This window comes from Pteropus vampyrus, unplaced genomic scaffold, assembly GCF_000151845.1.
Source record: "Pteropus vampyrus isolate Shadow unplaced genomic scaffold, Pvam_2.0 Scaffold60, whole genome shotgun sequence".
NCBI classification, from domain to species: Eukaryota; Metazoa; Chordata; class Mammalia; order Chiroptera; family Pteropodidae; genus Pteropus; species Pteropus vampyrus.
Genome location: NW_011888841.1, coordinates 1,579,375 through 1,597,510, shown reverse-complemented (window position 1 = coordinate 1,597,510; position 18,136 = coordinate 1,579,375). Strand labels below are relative to the sequence as shown.

At 37.0% G+C, this 18,136-nt stretch overlaps 1 protein-coding gene across 8 annotated transcripts in view; it reads right to left on the bottom strand.

Annotated features, from left to right (window-relative positions):
• Positions 1-18,136, bottom strand: part of ENAH (ENAH, actin regulator) — a 110,038-nt gene that overhangs the window by 23,599 nt on the left and 68,303 nt on the right. For 5 of the 8 annotated variants that reach the window (XM_023531006.1, XM_023531004.1, XM_023531003.1 and 2 more), the window contains exons 4-5: positions 13,330-13,386; positions 8,598-8,682 (exon numbers count right to left, since the gene is read on the bottom strand). In XM_023531006.1, coding sequence (XP_023386774.1) covers positions 8,598-8,682; positions 13,330-13,386 — 142 coding nt within the window. The remainder of the gene's footprint in view (positions 1-8,597; positions 8,683-13,329; positions 13,387-18,136) is intronic. The other 3 variants (XM_023531007.1, XM_011360843.2, XM_011360844.2) reach the window with 1 other exon arrangement.

Genomic DNA, 18,136 nt, shown 5'->3' with positions numbered 1-18,136 from the left:
GAAATCCGTTTTCTTCTCTGACATTTAATACATAGTGAAAAGTGTTCTAAGGCACGAAGTAGTTTTGCATCTTTATTTTCCGTGAGTGCGTGGTCTCCCATTACTTACCTGTCCACGGTTTAAGCCGTCACCTGTAGTATTTATTACATTAGCCGACTACTGTTACTAACACTGCAATAAACATCCATCTTCATTTAACCTAAGAACCCCTTTGTGACTGCATCTTAAGGATCAGTACCAACAGATTTTCTACGTAAAAAGATGTTTTGTTCAACTAGAAGATCGACTAGGAAAATATTCACGTTTTTAAATCTACATATCTAAGAATGTATGAACTGTCTCATTAGTCATTGAATTCAATTCAGAATCTTGTCTATACTTATGCGTTTTTGTTTTGTTTGTTCATGTTTCTTGTTTTATATTCCACATGAGTGAAATCATACAGTTTCTGTCCTTTTCCACATGACTTATTTTACGCAGCACAATACCCTCAAGGGCCACCTAACTGCTGGTTTGCCAGGGGGAGGGGAGTAGGGGTGGGGCGAAACGGGTCACGGGGGTCGAATGGATGATGATGGATGGAAACCAGACTTTCAGTCATGAGCATGAAGATATCAAATTATAATGTTGTACACCTGAAATAAAATGTTATTAGCCAATGTTACCTCAATAAAAAATTAATTAATTTAAAAAATCTTTAACTCCAGACTTCAAATGCTGATTATGTTCCTGAATCTCTTTATGAAAGCCTACGTGCATGTGGCTCTAAAATACAGTTTGCATACTACCTTCCACACACATATGTAGAAGAGCAAGAAAATGTCCCCAAGTCCCCACCTGGACCTAAATGACAGTCTTGCTATAAATATTAACCTCCACCCCCCCCAAAATGTTACCTTCATCTTACACGTATTTCATAGTACTGTGGCGAAGAGTAAGTGACGTAATGCCGTCAGTCCCTTTAAAAAGTACCTGGAACATAAGACCATTCAATACATGGGAGCTATATTACTAATTATTTAGAAATTTCAAACGGGGCCTTTCCCAGGACTGGCAGATAAACTGGCTGGGTTCTGATTCCAGGTAAAGCTAAATGACAGAAAGGGACACTACGTTCCTTTGTTCCTCTCAGAAGTATCAATAAACCAATAAACATGAAGACCTTTCCAGAAATCTCTCCCCTTCCTGTTTCCTCAACTGACTACAAAACAAAAGGAAAAGCCCACTTGATGAGAAAATCAATCCCACTTCTCTCACAAAAACACAAAGCCTCTCTCTGGACATATCACATACATGAACAATAACTGCCAGAGAAAACCAGAAGAAACCAGAAAAAACCTAAATAAGAAAATCAGGTTTTTAGGATACAGTCCTGACTTCACCGTGCTATCTGACAAACCACGAGCTGCCCACGTTTCTGCAGGCTGAGGACGAGACATTAGGTGTATTCAGAAGAATGTTTTTAACAATAAACTAGGCAGAGAAAGTCGGTTATTTTTTAAATAACCTGCATCTAATGAATAAATTCAGCTGGGGCTTATGTTAAATTTAAAACATACAACATGTGTTTAAAAAAAAAAAACACGAGGAGATTCTGAACATAATACTCTAAGCCATCTATTGGGTCCAAAAGGCAAAAGATACACCCACATTATTCTAATGAGAATATATTTAAACACAGAAGCCAAGGTAATTACTTAATTCTAGAGTACAGCAGCTATAGCAAGAAATCAATGAAAAGCCAAATTACTAAGTCCCTTCCCATTTCTATGTCACCTCTTTCATTTCATTTTATCAAAATAATACAAAAGCACACGGTTTTTAAAGCTTATAACAAAACCAAGAGCTGCTGCTCCAACTCTCCCAACCTGTGTCCAACACGTCAGAAAAAATCACCGTCGGCTCTTCTGGATGTTTCATGTTTTAACTTTAGATACTATTTACTGACCTTTTAATAAAAAGATGACTCTTGTAACAACGTCCTCCCCACCCACACACTTCTCCCAATATAGTCATGGGAGAATATGAAGTTCTGCTGATTAAATCAACATTCGGAGTTTACGTTAATGTAAATACTGTCCGCAGTTGAGCCGCACAATATTCTAAGACTACATTTCATTTCTTATTCGAGTTTTTACTTTTTCTTACTCCCAAGTTAACAGCTGCTTCTCTAACCAATACAACGCTTTTTACACCAAAAAAAAGGGAGCTTAAATCACAGGCAGAAGGCCAGGTATGAAGGAAGTGAATCTGAAAATAATTACTGAACAATGGCATTTATGGCGTCCTGAGTTAAGACTGTTCCCCGTCTCATAATAGTCTAGGGTTTCTCACCTAGAAAGATAAAGAGCAGGTACTGATGGAGAAAAAGAGCACAAGCCAGAGACCTCCCAAGTTCACCAACAGGCGACTGAAACGCGCAGCTCACACGGCGGCGGGAGATTCCGCTGACCGCGCATGTGCGCCTTCTTGATTTGAAGGTAAGAAAGGAAAGCGTTAAAAGTCCCAGCTGATTTTCAACCTGCTCACTGACAAGAGGCACATCTGACTATATTTCCCAAAACAGTATGTCAAAGAGAAAGGTTTGCAACCTTTAATGACGTAATTCCCACCTAAAGTGGATGAGATGTAAATCTTCTGACTTTGTCTTCTAAAGCAGGACTTTGTATAAATTTCGATGGGGACAGTTTCCAAATTTAGAAACTCCGCTTTTCTTAGAAATATCGCTGTCGACTCACATACTGGATGCAAACGCACGCACCTCCACCCCGAGTTCCACCCACAACTGCTGTTCCCTTCACTCATTAACGGAATCACCTGAAGACTTTTTCGAAGTGTAAGGGCCCTAATTCTAAACTATGGAAAAATTCTGGCAGAGTAAATTTTCTTTGACGTTAGGATATGCATTTTTAAATAATTTTTTAAATGTTTATTTTCTCAGAAACAGTTATAGTGTAAATGTCCAATATTATAGCCAATACAAACATCTAAAAAAAATAATAACAGAAATAGCTCCCCTGGCCCACAAAATTTCTCCCCAAATGTAAAAGGGATGTACCAAGCACTGGCTGATGAGACTGCTTTTTTATATATTGAAACACATACTTCAGTTTATGCTCACTCGGACTTATTTTTTTTAAGCCAAATATAAATAATAAAATTAAAAATACATTTCATTCAGCCTTACTTATAAGAAAGGGTTAGGGAAATAAAAAGTGATTTAAATTTTGAAATAATGAAGGAGAACATTCTGGGTTGACATCATTCAGTAACACTCTAATATTCCTGATATTTGTCAGAAAATAAAACTACATAAGTATGTTTTCATCATACAATAAGGGCATTTCACTTCTCTCTATTAGTAAACAAAAGAAAATGGATAAAACTAAACAAGGTAATTGAGTCTTAGGATGAGAAAGCTCCTGGGACAAGGGACAATACTTACAAGAGGAGGCGGTCGACTCTCGGCCCATCCCGCCCCTGGAGGCCAACCGCAGGTCTGTACACCCTCATTGCTCCAGCTCCCCGTGGCTACGCTGGGCTTCTGATTCCTCCTTTATATCTTTCAGGTAGTAGTGGTGATTTGCAAACTATTTATAGATATTAACTAAATTAAGTTCTACGCTGAGATTAACACAGGACTGACTCATGCTTCTCAGAATATGTTTTTTCATCAGTCAGCCCAGGAAGCCAAATCAAAAACCAGTATGAACAAGAGAGACACATATGCATAGAAAACTAAACGATACTTTCATCATGTTACTACCGTAAAGGTACTAGACCAATAGGAGTTAAACACCTAAAGTAAATACTCGTTTTTCAACTCAATTTCACCCTCATTAAAAATTTAAAAATTAAACTTATAAAATAGATAAAAAGATAAGCTGGATTGCAAAGCTTATAACAAAACGGAAATGCTCTTCCCGCCCTCACCGCTTCTGATTTCGCTCCTCAGAAGCAACTACTTTCAACCCTTCGGTATTTTTCTCATGTTTCTAAAAACAGTAATTTGTTTACAACTAATATTTCTTGGTTCTTCAGATTTAGATGTTTTCTGCTGACTTCCTACCACACAAATGATTTAATTCCTACAACCTCTGGCCCCCCCAACCTTTCCTTCCTCATCCTCCCAATAAAATCAAAACGCCACTTTGGGTACCTCGAAACATTCACTTGTATTATTGGTGGCTGACCACCTTTAGATTTTAGAACAATTTCTCTCTTTCTCTGGTGTTAAAAATTGCTATTTTCTTTTTTTAACATCTGCTTCATTTTCTACATCCCTATCGATATTTGACCCCAAACCCTCCCATGAGAAATATAAACCCTTTCGAAATGGTCAAACACATCGGGTGATCGATTCTGTTCCTTTGTTGGCTCATTTTGTCTTTCCTGCTCCCAGAAACGCCCCGACCAGAAGCTCTCGGGCCTCCGGGTTCCGTTCTGACAACGGGCCCTTGGTTCTGCTTCCGCCTGGATCAGACCTGGACTCCCTTCCTCTCCTCCCTCAGCTGGACCCCTTGTTTGCTGGCTCCTCTCATGGTCTCGTCATGCTTGGTGCCCTCTCACTTTAATAGCTCCCTTCCTAGCTCCCTTCCAGGAGCTTCCTAAGAAACTGTGCGAAGGAGAAAGTTTCAGGTTTAGACTGGGACAACCTCTCAGAAATCTGAAGCTTCTCTCTATTGTAGTACCTCACTTTTCATTCACAGTGCTATGCCTTAGTGGTAGGGTTTTTTTCTCTGCTTATTGGGCCGCACACTTGGTGGACCTTTTCAGTCTAGACCAGGGGGCCTGGAAAACTAGAGTCCGAGGCCCGAGCCTGGCCATGCCCATTCCTGCACGTACAGTCTACGGCAAGCTACGAGGCAAGAGCTGAACGGCTGCCACAGAGGTCTTCCGGCCCACGGTCTAACATGTTTACTATCTGGCTCTTCAGAAAAAGTCTGCAGCCCCCTGATCTACACAATCAAGTTACTGAGTTCCCAGAAATTTTCTTAGATTATTTGCAGATTCTGTTTCCTCACGGTTTTGCTCTTTTCTGCCTTAGAACGCCTATTATTCGGATGTTGGTCCTCCCGATCTGATCTGATTTTCTGCTTCGTATACTACTTCTATCTTTTACAGCTATTTTCAGGGAAATTTCCTCAACCTTAGTTCTTAAACCTCCTATTGTTAATGTTGTTGTTTTTTTAATTTCTAAGTACATTTTCTTATGATCGGAATGACTCTTTTTAAGTACCTACAAATTTTTGCTTTATGAATGAAATATTCTCTTCATTCTCTGAAGCTATTATAGTATATGTTTAGGTTTTCTTCTGTTCCTTGTACATTTATTTCCTCTTATTTCATTGTTTTTCTGTTTGTCTTGATCTGTCTTCACCTTATAGACGTTGTCCTTAAAGGTTTGATTATCTTTGGCTGTCCATTCATATTTATAAGTGTCACTAAAGCTTGATCAGAAGTCCTTAGATAATAATTATTATTATTTAGAATCTGACTTCTCACCTCCTCTATTACTTGGGGGGAGCCACCATTATTTCCTGCTTAGTTTACTGCAATGGCCTGGGCTGCTGTCACAATCTTGAACTTCTCTCCATTCATGTTTCTCTATAGTTTAGTGCCAACAGAGCAGCCAGACTGATTCCGGTACCATGTGAAGCCAGATAATTCGTATCGAAATAATCCATGGCTCCTCGTTTCTCTGAGTAGAAGCTAAATTCTTTATAATTTTCTTCAAGGTCCTACATGATATGACTCCCCACTGCCTTCAAACTCATCAGCTACTCTCCTTTTCTACTCTTGTTCTCTCTGCTACAGGCTCAGTGGCCTTCATTTTTCCTGTACACGCAAGCATTATCGTGCCTTAAAGTATTTGCATTAGTGTTCCCTCTGCATGCAATGCACCTACCCAGACATCCACTTGGCTAATTCCTTCCTTTCCTCTCAATAAGATCTACCCTGACCAACTTATTCAGAGAGACAGCTGCACTTCCCCTGGCCCTTCTGCAACACCTGCTCCCCTTCGCGTGGCTCTATTTCTTCCCATGCCATTTATCACCTTCTACTATGCTACGTCATGTTTATAGTTTATTGTCTGATTAGGGTAAGGTTTTTTTGCCCGTACCCCAATCCCTGTCCCAAGGATCCTAAGCACTTAGAACGAACATGAACAGTGCCTGGAACACAATTGAACAGTGGAGGCATCCACGGTCCAGAATACAATCTGAAAATGCCTGAAGCAGGCAAGAGAGGAGGAATCTGGGAAAGACCTAATGAGACTGGCACGCAGAGAGAATGGGAATGAGATACGCAACACCAATCAAGCTGATTCATAAGCACACATGTTGTCTGAAGAACAGCTGCACCGGCCACCCCTGTCCTCCCAACCTTAGCTCAATGGACGGAATGGCATTTACCATGGGAGACTGTTTTCCAAAGTATGAGCCAGGGCACCTGGTGGAACTAACGGTAGCTCGGTATCTGGGGGGTCCTGAGGCCTGTCTGCTCCCCACTCTTGTACCCTCTACCTGCCGGCGAGCCCACCAGCCTATCTGCTCTTCCAGGCCCACCTCCACAGACCTCCCTGGCCGGCCTCTCAGTCAGGGAGGAAGGCTGCCCAGCAGAGATCTACACTCCTGGATAGACGAGGAAACCCAAGCCAAGTACTGATACCACTCGAACGAATTCTGTTTTAGAAATAAATGGACCACTAAGGATGAGCAGATTTTCCAGTAAAACCAATAAGACAAACAAATACAACTCTACAGGGGGGAGATAAGCTGAGCAAAAAAAAAAGAAACAAGAGAGACTTAAAACACAATCAGGAATTTAGAACTGGCCGTTAGAAAAAAGGAACTTGCCATTATCAAAAAAGAAAAAGTTGTTAGAGATAAAAACTAAATTTTCAACAGAACATCTACTGTGCTATCCAGTTAGGTGGCCGTGAGTGGCTCTTGAGCACTCATAATGCGGATAGTCTGACTAGAAACGTGTTGTGGGTGTAAAATCACATACCAAACTTTAAACGTTCTGTATGAAAAATAGAATGTAAGATAGCTTAATTTTTATACTTACTTCATGTTGAAATGATAATGTTTTGTATACGGTGGGTTAAGTAAAATACATTATTAAAGTTAATCCTTTTACTTTTGCTAATATGGCTGGACCGAAGTGGTCCGGTACCAAAGCAGCTGACACGGAACGTGGCAAGACATCCCTTTGTCAGGGGAACGTGACACACATGTTAAGACAACAGTGAGAATGTGAAGTGTTTCAAACGTGAGATCCAAATCAAAGGTCACAAGCAGAAATGCTAGTTTGTCATGAAGCAAACACTTCTCAACTGGAAAAATTCATCTATACAACAGCTGTCAACTCTCCAAAACAAAATAGAGGCAACCTACTCAGTCTAAAACATCGCTGAAAAGTGCTCCTTTGTTTAAAATGGGACGGACGCCTGGCGATTGGCTAAAGAAGCTGTGTTACATATATACAATGGAATATCACTCAGCCATAAGAAGAGATGCAATATTGCCATTTGCGACAACGTGGATGGACTTTGAGATAATCACGCTAAGCAAAATAAGCCAGACAGAAAAAATTGAAAATCACACGATATCACTTATATGTAGGATATAAACCTAAAAGCAACAAACGAACAGGACAAACAGAGACTCATGGACATGGACAACAGACTAGTGGTTACCAGAGGGGAGCGGGGAGCAGAGAGGGGGCGCTAGATGGGAGTAAAAGGGGTCAAATATGTAGTGACAGAAAGAAATCTAACTATGGGCAGTGAACACACAATGCAATATATATACATATGCCTTACTGTTAAATTGTACGCCTGAAACTTACTCGATTTTGTTAACCAACGCCACTATAAAAAAATTTTTAAATAATAAATAAAATGTTAAACATGGCTTTATAATAACTAAATAAATAATAAAATGGGACACCTGGTATGACTAGCTCGATTTTAGTTACCAAATGTACCAAGCAGTTCTAAGTCAGAGACTCCTTACTAATTCAGAACAACTACCCCTCCACGAGGCTGTATCAAAATTTCAAATGTGTTCCTAAACTGCGCTGAAATAATGAAGATGTTATTGATCTCCTTCGGTCAGAAGTTTGGTCATAAACAGAATGATTTTGTATTCCATTACTAAACCCAATGGTAATATCTCAAAATCAATGCCTTATACAAACTGCCAACACTGTTTCAATTTTCTAGTAAGTCAGTCATGTGAAAGCTATAATGATCATAAATTAATTTATAACTACTATAAAAATAAGACTCCTTTAAGTACAAGACATTTTGTATGCTGTTAAGTGTCTTTAAACTATTTTAAACTTAACGTGAGTATTTTTAACAAAAAAAAAAAGTAGATATGAAATTTTATAACATCTTTTACCCAGCATAACAAGAATTTGCTCATTTATTAATGGTGATTCCAAAAGTTAACAATATAACAACAAAAGTTCTGGCTCTCAAATGGCTGATGAGACATAATCTGCTTTCAATATCAGGGTGTTTGTTCATAGTTTGGTCTTCTGTGGAAGAATAAAAAAGTATAAAAAATAACTTGTAAATTTACCTTCTTTGAATTTCCAATTCTTCTTGCGATGGGCCATTTTGAACTTGGGTAGGTAGTTGTGAATTCTGTCTAGGCAATGTTGGCCCTAAAAAGAGAAAACATTATAGATGAACATTATCTTGATATTTGGCTGGACAGAGAGAAAATCATGAGAATAACGTAAAACCATCACATATTTACAAATGTATCTTCTTTTCGTTTAGCAAAATAAAATATAAGCTTTTCATAACACACAGCAAATGAAAGACTGCAACATAATACTGTCATCATCTCCAAAGGCTTACTTGAAACAAATGGAAAACATCAACAATAAAGGAAAAATAAACATTTATATATGAAGAGCTTGAGTAAAACAAGTGTTCAATGAGCATCTGGATAGGCACCTAAGCTTGACATTTTCTAAGACAATGAGACATTCTCTTTGGGGTACTTATTCATGAAGTGGAGAGGGAGAACTTAAATGAAAAATCAGAATTCAAAAACTCACCTAAATAGAACACTGGAAATGAAAAACAGGAGAGAGAGAGCATGAGAACCTTATTACTAGACTGATGTACGCTAATGCATTTATCAAATTTGCCCAATTTAAGCTGCCATTCTTATTTAATGGCCTGGCATTTCCAGCACTGGAGAGAACAAACATTTGCTAAACTTCCATGTATAATTAACCTTCTTAACTGAATTTTTAATATAACGGAGGTAATCTTAATAACTTTTCATTTGGAGTAAAACAAAAACAAAAACAAAAAACCTGCATTCAAACCAACATGGTTTTGTCATGAGAGACTAACGGCCATCCATTCCCACATGTCATGTACAAAGGAGACCCATTTTTAGCATCTTATAAAGAATGCCACTAAATTATAGGGCATTTTAATGTCACTGGATGTAAAACTTAAATGTGTCAAAAAATGAGATTAATAAACACTAGATCTAATATACAACGCCTAGGGTTACAATGTAACAGTCTTGAAATATAATCCAATAAACAAGATAATAAATAAATAGCCATCTTCCACTCTTGGGAGAGAAATTAATGAGTAATGATATGCTGTACATATTTGTGAATTCTAGCGTGCCAGCAAATGCCCCTAGCAGATATTTTTATAAGTGTTTTGTAGACCACTAGTATAAAAAAAAAGTGAGTAAATAAACGCTTCTAAAGCAAATTCTTGTAATCTATGAATTAACAGCACAAAGTATTTTATACTAGTGGAATACACTTCACAACTAGAAGGATAAGGTCCGTTAGAATATAATACAGTCTTGGTATATCGCAAGTGTAAAAAAACAATTTGATCTGAACTTACCTACTAATTTTTTTCCTGATCTCCTTACACATATTTCTTACATTAATCATCTAATAATCTAATTTGTACTCTAAAGACAAATTAGATGACCACTGCAGGATATTTTTCATTAGATTTCCTGAGTCTGCTATTTTGAGAACCACATAAATATAAAAATACATTCCATATAATCATCAACAACAAAAAAAAATCAAAAGCCTTTTAAGTTAAAATTAAATACACACTTAAATGTTTGCGTAAATTAAAATATATAACTGTCTAGTGAATAGACTGGAATTCTTTCCTTCTTTTGAAAATTAACATAATGAAGTAAAAATACTGTCACATTAAGCCCTACATTAATTACTTTACAGGGAAAGACATCTCGTTTCTTTTGGCAGAAGGGGTACCTACAGAGTGGGAGGGTAAATTTGAGAAAATATAAATTATTTGGGGGAAGTATTTTATATATCCAAAGTTATAGTTATCCAAAAACATTAAATAAGCATTTAGCATGGGCAACTCACAAGACCATTTTGGTTTAAATACTTAATATTAATAGATTAAATTTACGAATTAAAATCTATCTAAGTAATTTTTAATTCAAATATATAAATTCAAGAAAAAGATATCAAAATTTCAACTCAATCCTACTAATTTTATTAAACAGGTTTTAAAAAAAAAAACTAACAAAAGTTGATATAACTCACCAAAAAAAAGTGTCTGAAACTGTTTTGTATTTTTTTAAGTTAAAGGTTTACTCAATAAACTTGTTTTGAAAGAAAGTTTTAGAAGTTTTTAAACTGTGGGCAATACTTATTACTATAAAACTAATTTTGCTACAGTTTTATTCATGTGGCTGAAAGCAAAGATTCAAGAAAGATCTTTTAAAATGAGGGAAATTTTGATCCAAGAACAACTCTTAAAATTCTTTTCTATATAGTTCTTTGTGATAATGGGCTATTTTGTCTTTCCACAGACAGTCATTCTATAAATGGGAAGCAGGAGAGGAGAAGCCTCCCCCTTGGCATTTTCTCACATCTATATTTCATCTGATTGTTTCTTTTTTGTTCGTTTCTTCTTCATCAACAAGTCACAATAACAAGCACAGTGAAATTCATGTGCATTTAAAAAATATAAATATACTGTAAGCATTAAATAAGAGTTCTAGGTAAGTTATGAATTGCAGGTACACGGTTGCGTTTTGTCTTCTTGTCAAACATTCTTTTGGGTTATACAGTTGGTAAATTAGACCAAAGGCACCACACAAAGCATGAAGCAGCAACTAAGATCAGGCAAAGCTGTCAGCTGCCACCGTATTTTCTGGAATATAACTATTACTTACTTCACAGAGGTCATATTCCTAAATGAGTATTTGTGTTCTCGTTGAATAAAAAAAAAAAAAAGGTCCTTTCCTAAAGCAGCGGGCAAATGACAATATATTTTACGAGCGCCATGTGGTGATTAACAATTCTTTTTTGGAAAAAATAGAAGAAACAAGTAAGCCTGCTTTGTTCCAACTATATTATCATAAAGAACAGTAGCTACTTGGGGGTTAGTTTGGTTAGTTTTCTCTGTTTTATTACCACAGCCAAAGACAATGGTTGATCTTAATTTGTCCTGGCTAGAATTCACATAGCGAAGCATGTGACCTCAGTTTCTAATAAAGAAAGTGTGTCCATGTCAATGACATGGTGTCCTACAAGTGATGGAAATCGGAACAGAGTATCTCTGAACCGGGGACGAATAGCAATTCAGTCTTGGGTTCAATGATGAGTTTTGGCCGAAGCCTATTTCACTTACTGTAACATTTTTATTTTCACAACTATAGTTTCACACTTAGGCACAGACTACTTAATCACACAGGACCAAAAGACAAATAGGTGCTATTATACACAATACAATCAAGTTGAAACTTAACAACGTGGTAATTATATTGTTTATACAATTCAAGGTAATAATGGGGGAAATGTACTTTTTAACACATTATTTTACGACTTAAAAAATTCACTTTTATTAAGGCCAAATCAACCTTTTCTCTGCAATTGGGTAAACTGTATCTATTATTCTGCATGCGAAACTCCACGTATTAAGTAGCAAGTATAGAACATCAAGCAGGTTTTCGAAATGAACTAAAAAGTCCTAGTAACACAAACACAAATAATCGGTCATGGCTAGTTCAAAAGAGGACCTGGAAGAACCCCCAGGAGGAGGCAGAAAAATCGGAATTAAAAGTTACTAATAAAACATCTGCAATGATTAATTATGGAATCTGGGGAGGAGGGATTTATAAAGAGCCAAACAAGAGGCTCACTACTGTAACTGTGTCACCTGGAGCAACTGTAAAATATAACAAGAAATACACTAGAATTTTCATTTTTGGAAATTTATAATGCATGCTTCTTGGCCTAAACCAGCAAGTACATAAATTTAAAAATAATTTTCTTTATCAGTAAAGAAACAGTATCATTAATACTGAAGAGTCACATGGAAAGTACATACATGCAGCTGAACTGTTTATGTAAAATTTTAGCAGTAATCATTTTATATGTTTATCTCTCATTTAAAAATCTAGCAAGTCGAGGTATATAGGAATCCAAAAAGTTATATGTGTTAAAAAAAAAAAAAAAAATTCTATGATTTAAAAGTCACTTTCTAAACTCGGATTTTCAAAAGAGAAAGTTTTAGAATCAAATGAGCATAAAAAATAATTCAGACAAGGGTGTGTGTGTGTGTGTGTGTGTGTGTGTGTACACAGAAATATTGATTTATCCTTGCGTAAGGATAAGGATATACATACATCTGATTAACTGGAATTTGGGGGGGCTAAGTGCCATAACTGGTTTGTCCATTCAAACAATACGTGTGTGTGTGTGTGTGTGTGTGTGTGTGTGTGTGAGACAGTGAAAGAAAACACTCTATAGGCCTAAATTCACTTATAAGCCACAGATATCTAAACTACTGAATAATGAGGCTTTTGGTCAGAAGTAAACCTATTAAAGCAAGTAATAGTTAACATTTGCCTGGCAAAGTGTACACCTAAAAATTAATTCAAGTTAAGCAAAAGCTCCCTTCCAATAAGTCATATAAACATTCCCCAAACCATAGTAAGATGAATATAACTTTTTCCCTTAAATTCCAAATTAAAAGATTGCTTTCAAACAAAATAGTTAAAAACAAAAACCTCTCCCATTCATGTTAGAAGTGAACAAGAACGAGTCTTAAGATCCTAATTCTAACTAACTCCTCCCTAAGCAGCCAATCCAAACGCTGACCAAATCACCTACATGAACCACAACAAATATCACGACATAAAACAAGAGCTTGCTGTATATCCCCAAAACCACAAACCAGACTATGGCCTAAGGAAACAAAAGTTATGAAAATGTGCAAGGAGTATGTAGTACAGCTTGAAAAAGTAATGTAAACATAATGTTGCTTACCACAGAAAATACATCGCAAATTAGTGCTGTCCTGGGGAGCAGCAACCTTGCTCTGAGCTGCAACAGACACCTTGGTGTTAGAAGCTTCGAGGATACCGGGGCCATCTGAAGAATTTCACATTAACTAAAAGGTGCTTTGAAAGGTTCAAAATGTATTTAGACATATTTCCTATCTAGACCCCCCTTCTGGAAGCTCTGTAATTTAATAAAAACGTATCCTCCTTAATATTAGCTTAAACATTGTTTTATGTATAATCTTATTTGTGGAAAAACCCTATAATAAGCCACAGATCAAATGAGGCACGTATAGCTTAATTATTTCCTGAGTTAGACAATTAGAGAGTGCAACTGATTTATGTTTTCCAATTATATTTTAAAAAGTAAATGAAGCTGAGGTACAGGAAGTCAAGATCTATGGCCATTAAATTTCATATCTACCCTCTTTTAGTATTGCTCGTTTAGAATAATTTGCAGCTGAAACAAAAATTTAGGAAAAATGTTTAAGACTAACAACATGAGATAAACTCATTTCTATTAGTTGAAAAAAAAAAACAAAACCATTTTAAACAGCCTACAGCAATTAGAGTGTTTTATAGTCATTGATGTAAAATAAGAATATCTTTATTTGCTTTGGACTTTGAAAAACAACAAAGTATTTGTTGTTTTACCAAGCCATATAGTAATGTTCCTTTTTTTCCTAAATATGTGTATATGTACACATATTTGACAATTTATCCTATTAAAATGTATGGCCATATAAAATAGTCCTTTAATATTTAGGCTATTGCCATTAACATTTACCTTAAGCTTTAATGTAAACTCTCTTTAAGAGACCAAACTCAACGAGAAGGTGATCATTTATGAAAAGAGAAAGGTGACACTCAAAATTAGGGTGGAAAAAAACAAATAAGATTTTTTTAGTATTAAATTAGTGACATTCAAAACTTAACATCAGTAATTTTCCATAAAATCCTAAAGTTCTTTTCAGCATGGGAAAAATTTTCTTTTTCTATTGGTAGTAACCAGAAACAGTGAACAGGTTAAAAATATATTGACTTAAGAAAGACTACATAAAGGCAAGCAAGATGGTATTTTAGATTTCCCTTAGAACCGTATTCTTTAAAGAATATAATTTATGCTAACTAAACAGTTTGCACAGAATCAGAACCAAACCAACCATAAAGAATGTACATCTGAAAATGGTAATAAATCTTAAATAATCAAGGATTTTTAAATCATGTTTAGAAATTAGATTTAATATAATTCAATGAAGTATAAATTTTGTTTTAAATATATACAGCAGATATTTTCAAATACAAACAAAGTAAGATTGATAAATGTCACCTCCGCCAAGAATTTCCAACCACCCAATCTATTATTAAAGTCGCATGCACAATATTTACAGTAATGACATAAAAAAGACCACAGGCATACATATGACATGTCTACCAATCTAATTAGATCATTCTAAAGAAGATAAACAATTTAGAAAATTTTCAATAATATTTTAAGTTTAAACTTTAAAAAACTGTCTTACCAATATTTGTAAATGACTACTTCTATAAAGCCTTTATTAAATAAACATGCCTAGTCTTCAGGTTTTACCCTTCAGTTCCTTTAATTCATATTTGGGGAGGGGGGTGGAGGCAAATATAAAAACTTACAAGAAAAACTTGAGAAATTATCTCGTCTCTGACAGCAAAGAAACTGCCACGGTCCATTACCAATCATTTTGGCAAAAAGTCATGTGACAATTGTCAGAATGCAGGTAAACCATTATTACTGCCTAAGACAAAACATTTTCAAGCCAGAACTCCCAAGCTTGTCACAGTTTAAACTATTTTAGCACCATTCTTGCATGTGATCATTAAGCATCTTCCTTCTACTCACTTCTACTTCGTACCATCACATAAAATACTGATCTAAATTCTGATACGGCTGCTGCTTGAATTCTGCTGCAGCCTGCATTTCCCAAGGATACTAAATTATTCATTCCATCATACGCAGAAGGCTCATAGCACTTCCTGCTTAGTACTGATGCTGTTAGTTCTTTTTTTCACTCAGTTGGGGGAGGAGGGCAGAATATGAGAAAGAACATTCCCTGTCCAGATTGAGTAAATCCACCGATATGATGATTACAGCAGTTTTAGGAGTAGCATCAATATTCCATATATCTTACATTTTGCCTGTAAAAGGACAATTCTCTTTAAGTTAGTCATATTCAAATAGGCTTAGAGCTAAGAGAAATTAGGATGGACCCTAAAGAAAAACATGAATTGAGGAAGTTTGTGTATCAAAAAGCAAAATTTAACATTAAGATTTACGGAGAAGAAAAATGGCCATCTCTATCAGCTACTCTGACCTTAAAACAGTCTCATCCTGGTGGCTCATTTATTTCTAACGTAGTCTGTGAAACTGCTATTCCTCAGGCTCTCCCTGCTGCCTTTTCACATTCTGCGCCACGAGGTATTGTGGATGAGCAGGGAAATGTAGAAACCTTGGGTTTGGCATATTAGTAGCAGGAAACCGCAGGCACGCTGTTTAGATTTGGTCGGCGTTACCTTATTTTACTGGGATGTAATTATCACAGCAGACCCTGGCGCTCATGTTTTTACATGAGAGGTTTCCACTAGAAGCCGTCAGTCCCTAGGCGATTTACAATGGGGATGGTACCCATCTCAGCGTTTTTTTCTGAGGACTAAATGAGATAATGTTTGCTCGAAGCTGACTTTAATTTGATCGCACCTCGGAAAGCTAGTCTGCTGAGTGAGCACACTCAGCATGCAAATTAGCAGCATCCCCACTTTGTCCCCATCAATAAGGCCCCCAGGTATTACCCTCCTGATTGCAAAGTTCCACGATGTACTTTTTTGAGAGGGAATGAAAGCAAATGTGTTCGTTTGCTCTAAGGTATCTAGAGTATACTGCAGAAGGACACTGCAGTGGTATGGTTGTCTGCATTCAAAAAAAAACCAGGTACTTAGAAACGTAAACTGGGGTGGCCGCTATGGAAAACCATATGGAGATTCCTCAAAAAATCAGCAATGGAACTACCAAATGATCCAGCTATGTCCCATTTCTGGGTCTGTGTCCAAAGAAATGACAACAGGATATCGGAGAAATATCTGCGCTCTCCTGGTCACTGCAGCATTGTTCATAATAGTCGAGATACAGAAACAACACGAGCGTCTGTCAGCGGATGCATGGATAAAGAAATGCAGAATACAACGCACGTAGACAACTACTGCACGACTCTGCTTTACACAAGGTACCAAGTTTAAAAATGTTGACTTTTTTTCAAAATAAAGAATTGAGAACGATTTGCTTTTAATCTATTTTTTTTAATGTTAAGATTTTGTCATTATTTTCTCTGTACACCATTCCCATACGACTTTAAAGCAAACCAAAAAACTGTTAAAATGTAGACGTCAATTGTTAAAACTTAGCATGCCTAGATATGCGAATGCATGCTTTTTATTATGATTTACTTTTCACACTACCACGCATGATGCGTGCTACAGGACGGGGGAACCTTGAAAACATCATGTTAAGTAAAAGTCGTCAGAAAAGACCACATGGTGTGTGATCCCAATGACGTGACCTGTCTGTCCAGCCTGGGCAGCTCCGTACAGACAGAAAGGAGATCAGCGGCTGCCTAGAGCTGGGAGCTATGGAGGTGGGTGAGGTGAGGGTGCCGATGATGGCTTAGGGCACGGGGGTCTTGATATGACGAAAGTGGTCGGAAGTGATTGCGGTGATAACTGCACAACCCTTAGTATATTGATGCTATTAATTCTTTTTTCACCCAGGAGATCGTGAATATACTAAAACCCACTGAAAATACTAAGAAGATACTAAAACCCACTGAACTGTACACTTTAAGTGGGTAAATGCATAGTAAGTGAAGCTCCATAAAAAAAAAAGCTGTTGAGGCAAAAAAAAGTACTGGGTTGTGCTGCTCATTTCAGAGCTGTTTACAACACAACGCTGAAAAGTATCTCAGAGCCTACTGCTTTTCCATTACAGAAAATATTAAAGGCAATTATCTCTGGGTGGTGGGATTTTAGGTATTTTTACTTTCTTCTTTATGTTTTTCTGTACTGCTTAAATTTTTATACTAAGTATATGACTTTTTAATAAGGAAAAAAAAAAACCTTATTCTCCCTTGAAAAACAAAAGATGCTGTGCTGGGAATTCGAGTTCTTGTCAGATGGGGCTCTAGCTGGCTCTAGCGTCCAATGAACAGTGAAGGCTGTGAACAGTGAAGGACGTGACCCCTCTGATAATACCAACGTGACCCAAGTGTCTGGAAGGGCTGCCGGGCCCGGCCGCGGTGACCTTGCAAACGCTGGCGCTGGTCTGAGAAGGCACACAGCAGCTCCTCTGCCATCGAAACCAAAGGCACATCCGTTCAGGACGGTGCATGGAAACCAGCGCTGTCCCAGTTACCCCAGCTCAGCTGTCGGCTTCCCCGGGCGCCCACTGCCCTCGCCTGTCTCCCTTCTCTGCACAGGAATTCGTGATCCTCCACCGGTGAGACCAAGAAGCAACTTCTATCTAAAACGCATACCTACATGACCAAAGGTGTCCAAGTTTATCTTTTCAGATTCGAAAATGTATAATAATTTAAAAATATTTTTGTTGAATAGATTAAAAGCTAAGTAAACTGGGCCTGTTTACCTCACATGGAGTTTATTAAATATAAGTTATTGGTTTGAGCTATCAGTAAGGACAAAAAAATAAACTTGTTCTACCAAAAAAGGTCATTAATTTCAGTCTCTGAAATGTCATTATATCCCTAACAATA